The 14,193-nt window shown below is 40.4% G+C and overlaps 2 protein-coding genes across 2 annotated transcripts in view; one reads left to right on the forward strand and one right to left on the reverse strand.

Annotated features, from left to right (window-relative positions):
- The first annotated feature begins 5,066 nt into the window (after nucleotides 1-5,066).
- On the forward strand, nucleotides 5,067-8,038 carry b9d1 (B9 protein domain 1). The gene is made up of 7 exons (XM_005743518.1): nucleotides 5,067-5,325; nucleotides 5,485-5,553; nucleotides 5,730-5,841; nucleotides 6,473-6,569; nucleotides 6,745-6,807; nucleotides 7,287-7,354; nucleotides 7,626-8,038. The coding sequence occupies exons 1-7, from the start codon at nucleotides 5,263-5,265 to the stop codon at nucleotides 7,751-7,753; spliced, it is 600 nt and encodes a 199-aa protein (XP_005743575.1). The 5' UTR covers nucleotides 5,067-5,262; the 3' UTR covers nucleotides 7,754-8,038.
- A 1,950-nt stretch (nucleotides 8,039-9,988) lies between these two features.
- epn2 (epsin 2) overlaps nucleotides 9,989-14,193 on the reverse strand; it is a 24,893-nt gene continuing 20,688 nt past the window's right edge. Inside the window, exons 8-10 of the mRNA XM_013913432.1 lie at nucleotides 13,474-13,566; nucleotides 12,044-12,493; nucleotides 9,989-11,825 (exon numbers count right to left, since the gene is read on the reverse strand). Of these exons, the coding sequence (XP_013768886.1) occupies nucleotides 11,494-11,825; nucleotides 12,044-12,493; nucleotides 13,474-13,566 (875 nt within the window). The 3' untranslated portion in view covers nucleotides 9,989-11,493. The remainder of the gene's footprint in view (nucleotides 11,826-12,043; nucleotides 12,494-13,473; nucleotides 13,567-14,193) is intronic.

The raw sequence follows: 14,193 nt of genomic DNA on the forward strand, positions 1-14,193 counted from the left end.
GACTTTTATTAAAATAATAAAAATAATGATTATAATAAATGCATAATAGGAACAAAGAGTATCAACACATTACCTTGTAAGAGGTAAAAATTTGAAATATAGAAAAATTAACTTGCAATTAAAAGGCAACTTTGTATCCACTTTGCATAAATCAACATGTTAAATACCGAACTTTGAGTAAAATGAGTTAAAAAAATCTTTGTCTTGTAGTTCTTATAAAATTATTGGATCAAATAGTTCAAACATACCAACTTCCCCCAACAATCACTCAATAGCTTTTTTTTCCTTCTTTTTTCAACCCTAAGCAACTGCCATTTGTCATATTTATAAGTTAAGAAAGCGCAGAAGAAAACCTTTAGGCATCAAATATGTACAGCTGCTTATGTGTGGATCCCTACTGGGTCACTCTATCTGTATTTTGTTTTGCATTCTATGCTCCTTTTTCCAGCTAGAAGAAGCCGTTGACTAAATAACTGGAAGCATCAAGTATTTTCAGCTAAAAGCAAGGTTCAAGTAACGGCCAAAACGCCACAAGTCACAGATCTAAAGACACCTTGAAAGCCTCAGACATATTTTGGCGTTCTCTGTTGTTATGCAGCTCAGGTATTTTTCTAGCATACTGAAAAAACCCAGAGAAACAAAACTAATCTAATATTGTGGAAACAGTGTTTCCAGGGTTGATGCCAGCTTGTTCTGAGGTAACAGAGACTGAAAAGTTTGATTTTGTGGTAGATCAGCCCCGCACTTGCTGCAAAGCATGTACCTTGAACTGAAGTTTTATTTTATGTAGCAGCAGCTTTAATCTGCTTGTACAGGTTGGGATTTCAGTCTTGAAAAATAATGTTTGTGATGGCACTTTGTAGGGAGGCATGGCAACCTTCATCACCTTCACAAAGCCAGACCTTTGGACAATTTGAAATGGCATCCAGTCCTTTGAAATGTAAAAAGGAATGGCTGCAGTGAGGTCTTGAGTATTATTTTGAAGTGGGCAAATGAGCAGCCTGTCTTTTACCACTGTCTGTGTCACCGTGGATGAGGACATAGGACCACTAATATTACAGGGTTTCGCTGCTGAATGCCTAGTTTTCCATTCTCAAACACGCAATCGGTTGATCTTCTGTATGCGTTTCCATCTATGGGATGGACTACAGTGTTTCTTCCTTTTGAACATTTTCAAAAGCAGTTTGAGAACTGCTGGATTTTTGATGAACAAAACCGGTTGAGTGGCTAAACCACAGGACATATTGTAATGTGGAAAGAGTGCAAAGAGTGCATCGAGGCTACAGAGAAACAACAGAGCAGGAGAAAAACTATAAATCAGACTTACCTTAGATTTGCTACAAAGTAGTCTCTGGTGGATTCGAAGCGTTACTCCCTTTTGCAGCAGTTTTCTTTTTGCATGATCGCAAAATATTTTCACACTGCAGACTTAGTCCCCTTAAAACACTTGCCATGTTCTAATTTGGTAAGGGTTGGTGGGCAAGCCCAGACTATAAGGTGCAGCTGCACCTGGGAGGCTTTGTTTGATGCAGTTTCAGCTGTTAGTTAAAAAGAAATGCGCAGTTACAGTGCGGTTCATCGTGAAACAGTTTCATACATATTTAGCCCAGCTGCCCTATATTACCAGTTATGTTTTTACAGCAATTAGCTCCACATTGAGATGGGACTTCAGCTAGACAGTAATATTGTATCTTAACTTAACCTTTACAAACTTCTATCCATCAGGTATATTCTTGAAGTGACTCACCAAACGTGTTTGGAGGCTTTGTTCTTTCTGCAACTGAGACGATCCAGTGATCTTGTCACGTTCTGGATTTTGTTCAGGTGAATATGAATATTCTGTTAATGTGCCTTTTGCTCTTTTGGTTTCTCTTAACCCCTAAAAGTTGCAGTTCCCATCAATCATTGTAGGTTACCACAGATAGCAATGACTGTATGGCCCAGATTTGACCGCCACAACTCAGCTAACCCGACCATATTAAGGGCAGATGTCAGGTGTGTTGTCTAGCCCAAACAACATCTTTGATGATTTTTGTTGATTGATTTAGTAGCTTGTAGTAATCGGTAATCTTCCTTACATTCGTTCATTGAGGTTTGCGGGTATTCACTAATGCACAGCTCTCTGAAAGTCCCAACATAGCATTTCAATCAGTTTGAGGCCTGGACTTTGACTGGACCATTGCAGCTCCTTGATTCCTTTCCTTTGCAGCCATTCTGCACTAGATTTGGTGCTGTGTTTGGGATCATTGTCTTGTTTCATGACCCAATTTGGGCCAAGCTTTAGCCGTCAGACAGATGGTCTTCACATTTAACCCGAGAAAACATTTTTTTCATGGTGGACAAAATGAATGCAAAGTGCCCAGGTCCTGTGGTGCAAAACAAGCACAAGTCATCACATCACACTTGCTGATGATGAGTTAATCAAGTGCATTTGATTGGCTGCTACTTAACTACTTGATTCATATGGAATATTTGTTAAATAAGCGGTAACATGCTGGTTTCTGTCCTGTTTTTAGTTCATCTGAGGGTGTATGTATCTCATTTTAAGATCTTTAAAGGAGCAGATTTGTATTATGTCTTAAGCAAAACGTTGTACCTTCTTAACGTGAACATGAATGCACATCCTCCTGACTGAAAATGTGGCAGCATGTTGCAAACAGAGGAAAATATAGTGGATGATGTTTTCCAATTAAAAGTAGTAGCATCTGAATAAACTCAGTGGAACTGCATTACAAACCCAGCTGTTACCATAATGTTGTACAATTTAATGTTAATTTGGTAAAGTGCTGAGCACATTTCCACTTAATTTAACTAAATACTACTTCCCTCTTATATTTGTTTCATATTTGAACATTACGCAGTTGAACATAGTGGAAACACTGCACTCTGTTTATGTGTGTTTGCCATATAATGCATTTGAATGCGAGGCAAACCACAATTGCACATTTCCATCTTTGTTTGCAGAAACAAGAGTGCCATTCGCTTGACAAAGAACATGATGTTCGTGCACTTAGGGTTACCAATGTGTTCATCACATACATGCTGTTTATACAGTGTATGCTTGTCGTTGTCATGCACTTTGATTAATGGAAGGGCAGACCTGACATTTGGAAATGGGACTCGTTGGGTTTCATTTAAAGCTCCCAGCCATGCAACAACCAGGTCCTCGGTGTAATTTGATCGTACGTGGTTTGCTCTCAGGGTTTTCTCCCAGAAAAGCTTTCTGCCATGTAGTTTAATATTTCTATATAATTTTCACTTTTCTGGTGCTGTTGAGGCAATTAAACTATGTGGTTAGATTTAGGAAAATATCATAATATTTGTGAAAATGCACCCTTTCGAATATCCTTAGAGAGAAAGCATCAGGGGAGACTGGGGGTAATTGTAACTTTTTACATTTTCCCTCATAATTCAAAGACTACTTCAAGCACACTAGTCATTTTTAAGAAAAGGAACATATACAGTACTTCATAAATTACTAGAACACCACCCAGTGTAAGTTTTATGCTGTCCTGAATTGCCAAAATAATTTCTTCTGTTTCTGCGATGGTTAATCCACCAGTCTGTGCAAGCTCTTTAATCAAAATGACATTTTTAAAGTTAAAATATAATTATTCTTGTATCCATGAGCTTTCAAATGAACTGTTCTATAAAAAAGCTGAAAAAAAAATAAATCATGTTAATCTTTTTTAATTAAAGCACCAAATTACAGTTATTTACTTGCATTTCTGAACAGAAAAATCGGTTCAGTGCTTGAATCTTATGCTTGATTTATTCATCAATTCTGACACCTCAGAGAAGTCCGGTGGAAAAATATGAATCCAGTCTGTTAATTACCTAATAAATAATAATGCAATTTTTATTTTAGAAACAAGTTTTTGACAGATTTCTAAACGATTTGTGTTTTCTTCTTTTTATGACATATAGTCTAATACATTTATTAAGCACTACATATGTGCACTACTAGTACAATTTGTACATTTTCACTTATGATGGCAAGACTGTAAAAATGAAGCAAATAACACTATATCTCAAATCTAAAAACGTACATAGAAAGGTTTAGCTCTTGGAGGTATGTTTAGGTTAGTCTGTGGATTGAAGGCATTTTCCCAGAAAGCCTAACTATTCTAGAGGTAACTATAATATAATCCTATGAACTGAGTATAAGTTACAATTTAAAACTGTTTTTAAGGTAACTTACATCAATATAGACAACAGATACTGACTGATTTTTTTAAAGATATTACCATATGACATAAGAGATTTTAAGAGAATAATGCAAGATTTGCTATTATACCTTCAAACTGACACCTTCTGTCAACATGTAAGCACTATTTTAAACAAAAAGATGTATTTTTTATTTTAGGTAGTCATTTTAAATGTAGACTTATTGCAATATGTCATCTTTAACAGTAAAGTCAGTCATCAACACAGAGAAGCAAGGCGCCTGCAGTCCTAAATGTTGACATTAACCCCGACATCAGCGTTACAATCTTATATTCTATCTAGTAGCGCCTACATGATTGTTCAAAATTATCTTTAAAACTGATGTAAATTAAAAACAAGTAAGTTTGTAAGCTTAAATTGATGCAAGTTCAAATTCACTGTCATGTAAATTTTAAACAGTAGAAGAAGAAAAATAGTGCAGATCCAGAAAGTTTTTACATCAAAATCAGTTTTGTCCCTGAGAGTTTATGCAGAAGTGTATTACAACTGCTCCCACTATCCTCTACTTTCCCTATGTGCTGGAAGGCTTCTCCTCTTCCTCACTGGTTTTTAAACAATGGCTGACAACCAACATATTAAGTTCTGCCATCTTCTGTTCCCAAGAATGGACATGGTAATAAATCCTAGCCATAAATCGAAGCCACTGAACAGTAATGTGGTAATGCTGTGCTCCTCCATTCCACACTTCCTCTGCTTCTTGATCATATGTTGTGACTCGCGGCCCCACTTAGTACACTATGTGACCACGCGCATTACCGTCTCCTCAGCCTGATAGTGTTCACTGTTTATATAAAGCTACAGGATGCTCTCCTGTTACTCCGTGTTTGGTACAGTGGCTTCATCTTGTGGACAGTGTTAACATTTCCTCATCGCGTTTACGCGACCGTTCAGTTTGGATGTAGCAGGTTTCCGTAGAGAGGAGGAAAAGCGTCGCCCTAGCAACGGAATGATCAGCAGCAGGATTCTTCTGCAGCGGATTGAATCTTTCATGAAAGAGAAACGCATTCAGCTTCTGGTTTACTAACTAAAGCCGTAATGGCTGCAAGCAACCCATCCGTGTTTCTTCTTACGGTGAACGGACATATTGAGGGAGCGAACGTGAGTGGGCTTTCTGTGTTTTAACCTAGCCTAGCAGCTGATTGTTCAGCTAGCATTAGCACCCTTTGAGGTAACTTGTGCCATGGATTCGTCTCATTTCTCAGTTCGTTTACCCTTGTGTATAGGTGTAAAGCTGATATTATCTTTGTTGTATTTCAGTTTCCAGAGTATGACAACTTGTACTGCAAATATTGTTTTGTCTACGGCCACGACTGGGCTCCCACCACGGTGAGTAGCTGTCAAGTCCTTTTCTGCATCTCGAGATTCAATATAAAATTACAGTTTTATATATAGTACAGGAACAATTAGCCTGAAAAGGGGTCATGAAGTCTTTACTAAATAACAAATGGTTAAAGTCCAGCCCCTACTGAAATTTCGTGTGTTTGTTTGTTTTCGTCCTATAGGGGTTGGAGGAAGGCATCACGCAAATTGCTAGTAAAAGCAGCCAAGCTTCGCACAGGTTGATATGGAACTTCCCACTGGCAACAACATTTAAGAGCACAAATCCATCTGGATGTGAGCATTACACAAACACACTCAAAAACACGTGGTTAATTGCAAACAGTTGCCCTCTGTTGACAAAAATATTAGATCCTTTAGAAGGAGAAGGACAAATTAGTTGCACTGTCTTTGCAGATCAAGAGAAAGTATATGATAGAGTGACAAGAGATGAATTGTAGAACTGACAGACAGCCAACCAAGTATGTGAGAGTCAACCGTCCAAAGTGCACAAGAGAGGTGAAAAAGAGAGTGCAGGCTGGGTGGAGACAAGTGTCAGGGGCGATTTGTGAAAGAAGGATAGCAGCATGAGTGAAAGGGAAGATTTAAAGGATGGTGGTGTGATCTGTTATGATGTATGGTTTGGAGTCTGGGAGTGATCAGGATGTACGGGACTGGAAATTAAAATATTAGAGGGACCACTCAGGTTGAGCAGTTTGGAGACAGAGTTTGGCATGGAGGGAGGGAAAGTGGAAATGTTGGACAAAGGATGGTGAATATGGAGCTGTTAGGCAGGAGGAAAAGAGGAAGACCACAGAGGAAAATGTTAGATAGGTGAGATTGAGGCAGATGATCTGCTCTGAAAATAGAAATAGAAGTAATATCTAGACTGAGAATTTATGTATTAATTAATGGGTTCATTTTCCAGGGCCTCAGCTTGTGGTGAGTGTTTATGGTCCTGATGTTTTTGGCAACGATGTGGTCAGAGGCTACGGAGCAACACACATCCCCTTCACACCAGGACAGTCAGTACTGCTTTCATTTACTTATTAGGTTTTTTTGGGGGGTGGGTTGCCCTACACAAGTACCATTTTCAAATGACTCGTGCTCACCTTTGAGCCATGTCAGCATGTAGACACCACCTGCTTCTTTCAGCAGGAAGAGCGTGAAACAGAAAATAACCTTATTTTTATTCTTCAGGCATACGAAAACCATTCCCATGTTTGTTCCTGAGCCCACATGGAGACTTCAGAAGTTCACAGGGTGAGATGTGTGCGGTCTTCTCATCTCTCTGCCAGCAGCTCGGGTGGCTTATGATCTCAGAGCAGTACAAATTGCGCAACACCTGAGCTAAAGATAGGCTCTTATTACCTGTATGGTGAGAATAATTAACATTGTTTTTCCTGCTTCTGTGATCAGTATGCGGAAAAACACAAACAAAGGTATTCCCACGTTATCTCCTGACAACCTAAGGTCGCATAACTTTGGTGGCATGCCAAAGTTATGTCATTTGTTGTCCTGACAGTGTAACTGAAATAAAACAGCAGCAGCACACTTTAAGGGCTTTTCTTCCACTTGTTTTAGCCACTTGTATCAAAGTATCAAGTTAAGGTTAACTTGCCTTAAAAAGCCTTCCAGAGTAGACTGAGAAAACTGAGTTTATCTCAAGCTAAATGCATATTCTTAAGCCAGTTTGTCGTACACAGAAAGGTTCACAAATTTTTTTCCTCTCCTCTGTTCAGGTGGTTGACAGGACGACGGCCTGAATACACAGATCCTAAAGTGGTGGCCCAGGGTGAGGGCAGAGAAGGTGTGTGGCTCTTGTCTGTATTTCTTTACTGTCCCAAAACTAGCATGCTGGGCTAAAGTCACATCAGGGAACCCGAAAGGAGTCCAGTCTAGTTCTATTAACTTCTTGTTGCTGTTGAAATAGTTGTTTCTCCTATCGCAGTTCTTATTCTAGTGACTGAGCCTTTAGATTCACAACAGATCAAATCACACAAGTTACTCATTACTCTGCAGCGTGTTTTCCAGGCTCTGGACTAAAACAAAAACTCTGTGTCTTATATTTAATGTTGCAGTGACTAGAGTTCATTCACAAGGCTTTGTGTCAGTCTCCTTTCTCATAATGACTAAAGACATGAAGAAGATGGACTATGACACGGGACCATCAGGCCCGGCAAACAAGCCCTCCGCCACATCTGGCTGATCAACAGAGGAACAACCATAAAACATGTGGTAACACTAACAGACTGAAGGAAATTTGGGCCAAATGACACGTCTCCTCATTAAGGCGACATTTTTTTCCCCTCACCGTGACAATCCCGTGTTCAAATGAGACACCAGCAATAATGTGCGCATCTGGAAATATTGTGTAGAGATGGAATTATACTAATGTGCTTTCAGTTATACATTTTGTACCATTTTTGAATTTTTTCACTGTTACTGTATGTTTTTTTTTTACTTTTCTAACACAAATAAACTACACATGTTGAGCACAGATCGCTGTAGTCTGTTGGCAAAACATCCCCAGCCCTAAAAACAACATGCAAGGAGAGACAGAGCGGACAGAGCTGAAGTGATACACAGTTTATTTTGAACCAGTTGCAGCTACAGTTGTCCTCATCTGACAGGGGTGCGGAGCCTGCTGCGTTCATTTGTTTAGATGTCGTTAAAATACCACAATGACTTTTCCTACAAAAACCCATTACACAGAATAATAAGGTATACAGAAGAACAGTATGTTACAATAGTACAAATGATAAATTATATTATACAGTTATAATGCCAACAGGTTGAGCACGTATCCAATAAAAAATAAAAAATAAAAAAAAGGAAAGAAAAAGCAGCCTGCTCCCAGTACTATGAGAAAGGTAAATAGACACGAAAAGAAAAGAATAAAGGAGGCTGTTTATGCATACAAAGACAGACAGCCTGTAAGGTCAGTTAGTCCTCTTGATAAAAGCATAGTGAATACATAATGTAACACAGAGGAGCTCGCTACACACAGGCCACATTTTCACTGCACCATAGTCACGACTGTGAACAACGCTGCCAGGGATTCAAGAAAAAACGTTTTCCGGCTGCAGCGTTCTCAGACTATTTGAGCGCGACGGCTCGAAGCCTTTGTTCTCTTTTCGACACTTCTATAAACTTTCCTGCAATTGCTGAGAGTGAAGTTTAAGGTCAGGCCCGCAGTGAAAGACAAGGCCGGTGAGAAGGTGACACATCTTGAGCTAGAATATCATAGTAGTGTTTCCATGAACAAGACTTAGTTAGCAAATTTTATCCTGCAAAACACATCAAGCGTTAAGTCTGTTTTTATCTCGTTCACTTTTTCCTTCTTTTATTTTTGCATATATTTAGTTGAGATTAAAAAAATGTAAAAATGCTTGCTGGTCTGCAGGGGTTGCATCCATTCATTCATTCAGGACCCCCAAACGTAAAAAGCAATCACCACCGCCACCCTCGTGAAAAGCATACGCACACGTACGGTCGGAGCTGCCCCTCCTTTTGTTTTTGCCTGAGAGAAATGAAGGTCTGCTTTAAGTGGATGTCTCCACGGTCCTGCAGAGTAGCTATCATACCAGAGCAGACCACGAGGGGGCGCCAATCCATATCAAAAGAAAAATTAACAAGGAAGGAAAAACAAGCTTTCCACAGTCACATTGGCAGTTATTGAGAAAGATCTGAAGAAACTATTCTGACTTACACAAAAAAGGGTCTGTACACCAGGTGCAATTCATCCATAGCTGAATGTCATCAACCCACCTTTCACAACCAAAATGACGAAAGACAAGACACTCGGCTCGCTGTCAGTAAATGTGCTGATGTTCAGCCAACAGTAACACTTTCTTACACAAAACTCTGAACAAAATGTAAAACAGCTCTGAAATATAAAACATTTTAACAATGGAGTCTCTGATCTCGAGAGCGTCAATAAACAGAAAGAGAAGGGGGGAAATGTCAGTAAGCGGTGACTCTACTGTTCAAAGTAATCAGAGTACGGCATCCTCCGAAATCACAGTCGCTATGACTTTGGTAACAGTTGTGCTTCTAAGAGAAGAGAATTACATAGCCTACCCATAGGGTGACACAAACTAGAGTAACAGGAAAAAAAATAAAATAAAGATGACACATGGCTTAGCTAGGTACACAGCTCCAAAACTCTGATAAGCTTGGCTATGGATTTACACCTAACACAAACAAAAACAAAATAAAGTAACCAACACAAGAAAACAACTGCACGTTTACGTAACATGACTCGCTGTTCTTTGCTGTGGGATTCCCTGTGCTATCAATAGACTGATCCTGGAACAACCCCCTTTGAAAATGTGTGTGTGAGTGAGTGCGTGTGTTCCCACTAGGTAATGTAATCCTGTAGATAGATTAACGCCAGCAAATCCAGTCAGAGGTAAACTCTTCCCACAATGCCAAGTGTCTGTCATATGCTTTAAAATATATTTTTTTTGTTAAAGCAACAATCACTGATATCTGCTGCAAACATGCGGGCACGCGCACACACACACACACACACACACACACACACACTTAAGGTTGTTGATGCCTAAGTTGCCCCTTGTTTGAGTTCCACTTCAGAAACTAATTCCAAATCAGTTTCCACTTATCAGACTGAGAAATGGGAAAACTTGTTCATGAAAGTACACTTGGAAACTAAATGCATTTCTCCTGCAAACGCGCACATATACACACAGACATACATACACAAACACAACCCTCCTTCCACACATATCCCTTTGAGCCTTGAAACAAACTTAAATTTAAAAAAACAAAAAAAACTGTCCCATGATGCCTCACTGCATCCTATTTATATAGCAAAAAAACCAAAAAATAATGATGCCACCACAGTTCATGTCTTTTTCACTACAAACATTTTGGGGGGGCTCAACATGTAGTAGTTAGTATCAGTACACTTGCATGTGAGCAAAAACACAGATATTTAAAAACAAACAAACAAAACATCTCCTCTGAGAAGCTTTCATTGTTATTCCTGTGAACCACTGAGGTCAAAGTTCATCTGGAGGGTCTGAAGAAAGTTCAGAGATCAGAGGAAGTGACCAGATGAGAGTTGTGACCATGAGCCGAGGCACTGTGTTTTTGTGTTTGTGTGTGTGTGTCGACTCGGCTGTTTTAAGCGGCTGGACGTCCTCCCTAAGCTAAGGTGTAGCGGTGAGCCCAACAGTCGCAGAAAAAAAAAAAAAAGAAATAAAAGAAGAAGAAAAAAAGCAAACAATTGTGCAAAATTCCTGCTTTGTAACACACGCACACACACACAAACACACACACACACACACGCACACACACACACACACTGTATAAACACATCTAACCATCTCTCATCTTTACTCCAGTGAGTGGAAGTTGACTCGCTGGAAAATACACAGTGTAAAAGTACTGAGATGTGCACTCTCTCACACACACACACACCAGCTGACAGGGCTTATAAAAGATTAGCTCTAGTGAAGAGATAAGATCCTGGCATTAGAACAGTCAGACTCTCCTGTCACTCCACTACAGAAGAGGAGAGGAGCGGTCCTAAAGGGAAGAAGTAAGGGAGAAATGATTGAGAAAAGGACAAGGAGGAGAGACTGTGGCCAAGTCCTGCCTCAGTGGAAAAACTGTAAACACTGACGCTACTCTTAAAAGTCTGTGGACTGATGCAAACTCTTTGTGGTCATCAACATTATCATTAGATCAGCATGGAACACAGGACTAGGCAGCTTGTAGGAGAGAAAGAAAGAGAGAAGAAAGGAGTTAGGGAGTGTGGTAAGGTAGGAGAGGGTCCTGCTGGGACTCTGGCTTGGAGTTGGTTATAAATGGATAATTGAGATAAGACGTCTCCTTGTTCGTTTTGAAGCTTCTTGAGGGGCTAAAGTTGAAGAGTAAAAGGAAGGGTTACTCCATGATGTCCCTCTCCCTGTCATCCTCTCACAAAAGGAACGGGTTGGTGGTTCCGGTGTTTTGAGTCCCAGCCTGGGGGGGCATGCTCATCAGGGGCTGGGGCATGGACATGGAGGATGGAATCCCTGCGCTCATCCCCATGCCTCCCACAGCACCCACTCCAGGCATCGAGTGGCCCATGGGGGCCATACCTGTCAGAGGGACCATGGGGACGGGCTGAGGAGGCATGGAGGAAAGGCCTATGGGCTCTGCCATGCTGCCAAAGCCAGAGGGCATCGGGCTGACGCGCATCTGGTTGAGGGTGGGGGGAGCTGGCTGGCTCACTTGGAAGGGGTTGGCCGGGGTTGGAGCAGAGCCACCTAAATAAAGTGAGGGGATAACAAACAAAGGAAGAAAACACATTAGTACAACAGTACGTTGTGTTTAGTTGGGCTATGTCAGTTGAACATTATATAAAGTACTCGCTAAAATACTTCAAAGCTAACACATTCTTCACCCATCCCACTAAGATTGTTAGAAAATAAATAAATAATAAATATATAAAATATTAGATTTCACATTCTCTTTGCTCTCCCACCTGTTGAAGCCAAGAATGGGTTGACAACTGGCGCAGGCTGGGCCGGTTTGGTCACCAGAGAGTCTAAATTGACCAGGGCAGCATTGGGACCCAGGAAGGACTCAGGAGTCTTTCTAGTTGGGTTTGTGATGATGGAAGTAGATGCTGAGGTGGGAAGGGGATCAAATATGTCCAGGCTGCTACTGCTGGCCAGGCTGAGTTGGGAGGGGACAGAAGATGCAATGCCCATATCACCTGAAGAACAAAAGTAGAGGTAGTCGTATTTTACAGCTGAACGAGCTGCTTTCAGAATTGGGCAAAGCATTATGGATTTAATGCCTACTCCAGTCGGGCACGGCAAATAATTGAGGGCATCTACGATACCGAAGAGTAGTATTTGAACAAAAAGAATTGATTTACTGTGGTATTCTATTTTGTTTTGTTCTCTAAACTTGCTGTCCATTTGGATTTCTCAGAGTCGCCGACCTACTAGCGGACATGTTTATCAGCACATGAGCAAACCAGATTCAGACTGAGAGTAAAACGAAACTGAGTTGATGCCATAAAATGATCAGAAGACGCTATTATGAGAAGACATCAGAGGCAGACAGCCTGGCTGTTTGTTGTGGCAGCAGTCAGATAGCAGTAGAGATATTCACTGATGCACTCATAAACCCAGCTTACTAGCAACAGCACGCGCATGCACACACACAAACACACACAAACGGAAATGTCAAAGATGAAAACTGCTGCCACAAAATAAGAAATGAAGTGTAGCAGATCTTAGAAACAGCCATGGTAAGATGAGATAGGCCTACAATGCCCCATAAATCTTGTAGATTTCAGCTGGAGCTCAAATCCGCTCCGTAGAAGGTCGCTTCACTTTATCCTTTTCCTCACCACCTCTTGGACTGCATTAGTGCTGCGTTAGTGTTGAGCTAGAGCAAAAGTCATCATCCTCCCACACTCAGACTAGAGAATAACACCGTCCAAACTGTTCACTGGAACCTTATCAGACACAGACCTGAATGGAGCTGTGAATAGGATTAGTTTAAATTTAGATGCAAATTCCCAAATCGAGATTTAACAAGAATCAGGTCATATCTGAGAGGGTTTCCCTAAACTGAGTCTGATAATTTATTTAACAATGTACCTTCAAAAGCTGCCCCAGATTACACCACAGTGAAATGGAACCAGACTGGAGCAAAGAGCTGTTTCCCGGCCACAATTTGATACAATTACTGCCAAATCAGCTTAAAAACCTAATTTTAGTGGTTATAATGCTGCCTTTGCTCCAGTCTGGTGATACTGACATATAAACACAAGACATGTGTGTGTCTCTGCCATGCAGAAGCAACGCATCTGCACAGACGGACACTGACAAAAACAAAAAACAAAACAACAACAACACAGACTCCATGTCATTAGAGAGACAAAGACAGGGTGAGTACCAGTGGGGACAGAGGAGGAAGAGCGCAGGCTATCAAACTCTGAGAAGTCTTCTTTGGATGTACCATTGGATGCGCTCAACAGGTCAAAGCTACCTGAAAGGAGAAAATGCATACACAAATGCAAGAATACAAGACAATACACAAAGTAGACAAAAGTTCACATAAACACAGAGCAAATACATAAAAAGACAAATGGAATACAATATGAGTATGAATGACAATGAATACTTTGTGTTGTGTTGCTCTGTTGTGAGTTTGAGTCTTCAAGTCGACTGAATTTTCATTAAAACCTTGGAAAATTATACAGTACAAAAAAGTATAAACAAGAATCATCCAATTTCAGAGTGCTTTAATTCTGTTCAACGGTAACAATCGAAACACATACAGGGATTCGTGAGTTTCACATGATTGCCAGTGGGTAACATAATGACAGCAGTGGATGCACCGACTTGTGTATCTGACGGACAAACAGCAAACCAATCACACGGACACATGCTGTGTGTCAGGAGGTAAACGCACTGCACAGTTGTAAACATTGTAAGCTCTCCATGTGAAACTTAAATTCAGCCATGTATTCTAAAAGTCACCGCAAGATTTTTAAAAAGCTCTTTGAAATCGGATGATTCTTTTTAAAACATTGTGTACTTGCAACTTTAATTTATTAATCACAATGCAAGAAGCAACATGACAGGTCACCTTGGCTATGTTTAGGGCTGGGGG

The sequence above is a fragment of the Pundamilia nyererei genome, unplaced genomic scaffold (assembly GCF_000239375.1).
Source record: "Pundamilia nyererei isolate P.nyererei 1_Seehausen unplaced genomic scaffold, PunNye1.0 scaffold00132, whole genome shotgun sequence".
Taxonomy (NCBI): Eukaryota; Metazoa; Chordata; class Actinopteri; order Cichliformes; family Cichlidae; genus Pundamilia; species Pundamilia nyererei.

What these genes read in the sequence shown, in the direction of transcription:
- b9d1 (XM_005743518.1), top strand. Translation starts at nt 5,263, where the DNA reads ATGGCTGCAAGCAACCCATCCGTGTTTCTTCTTACGGTGAACGGACAT. An exon ending in ATCCCCTTCACACCAGGACA is followed by an intron (nt 6,570 to 6,744) that starts GTCAGTACTGCT and finishes TTTATTCTTCAG; the next exon opens with GCATACGAAAACCATTCCCA. An exon ending in AGACTTCAGAAGTTCACAGG is followed by an intron (nt 6,808 to 7,286) that starts GTGAGATGTGTG and finishes TCCTCTGTTCAG; the next exon opens with GTGGTTGACAGGACGACGGC.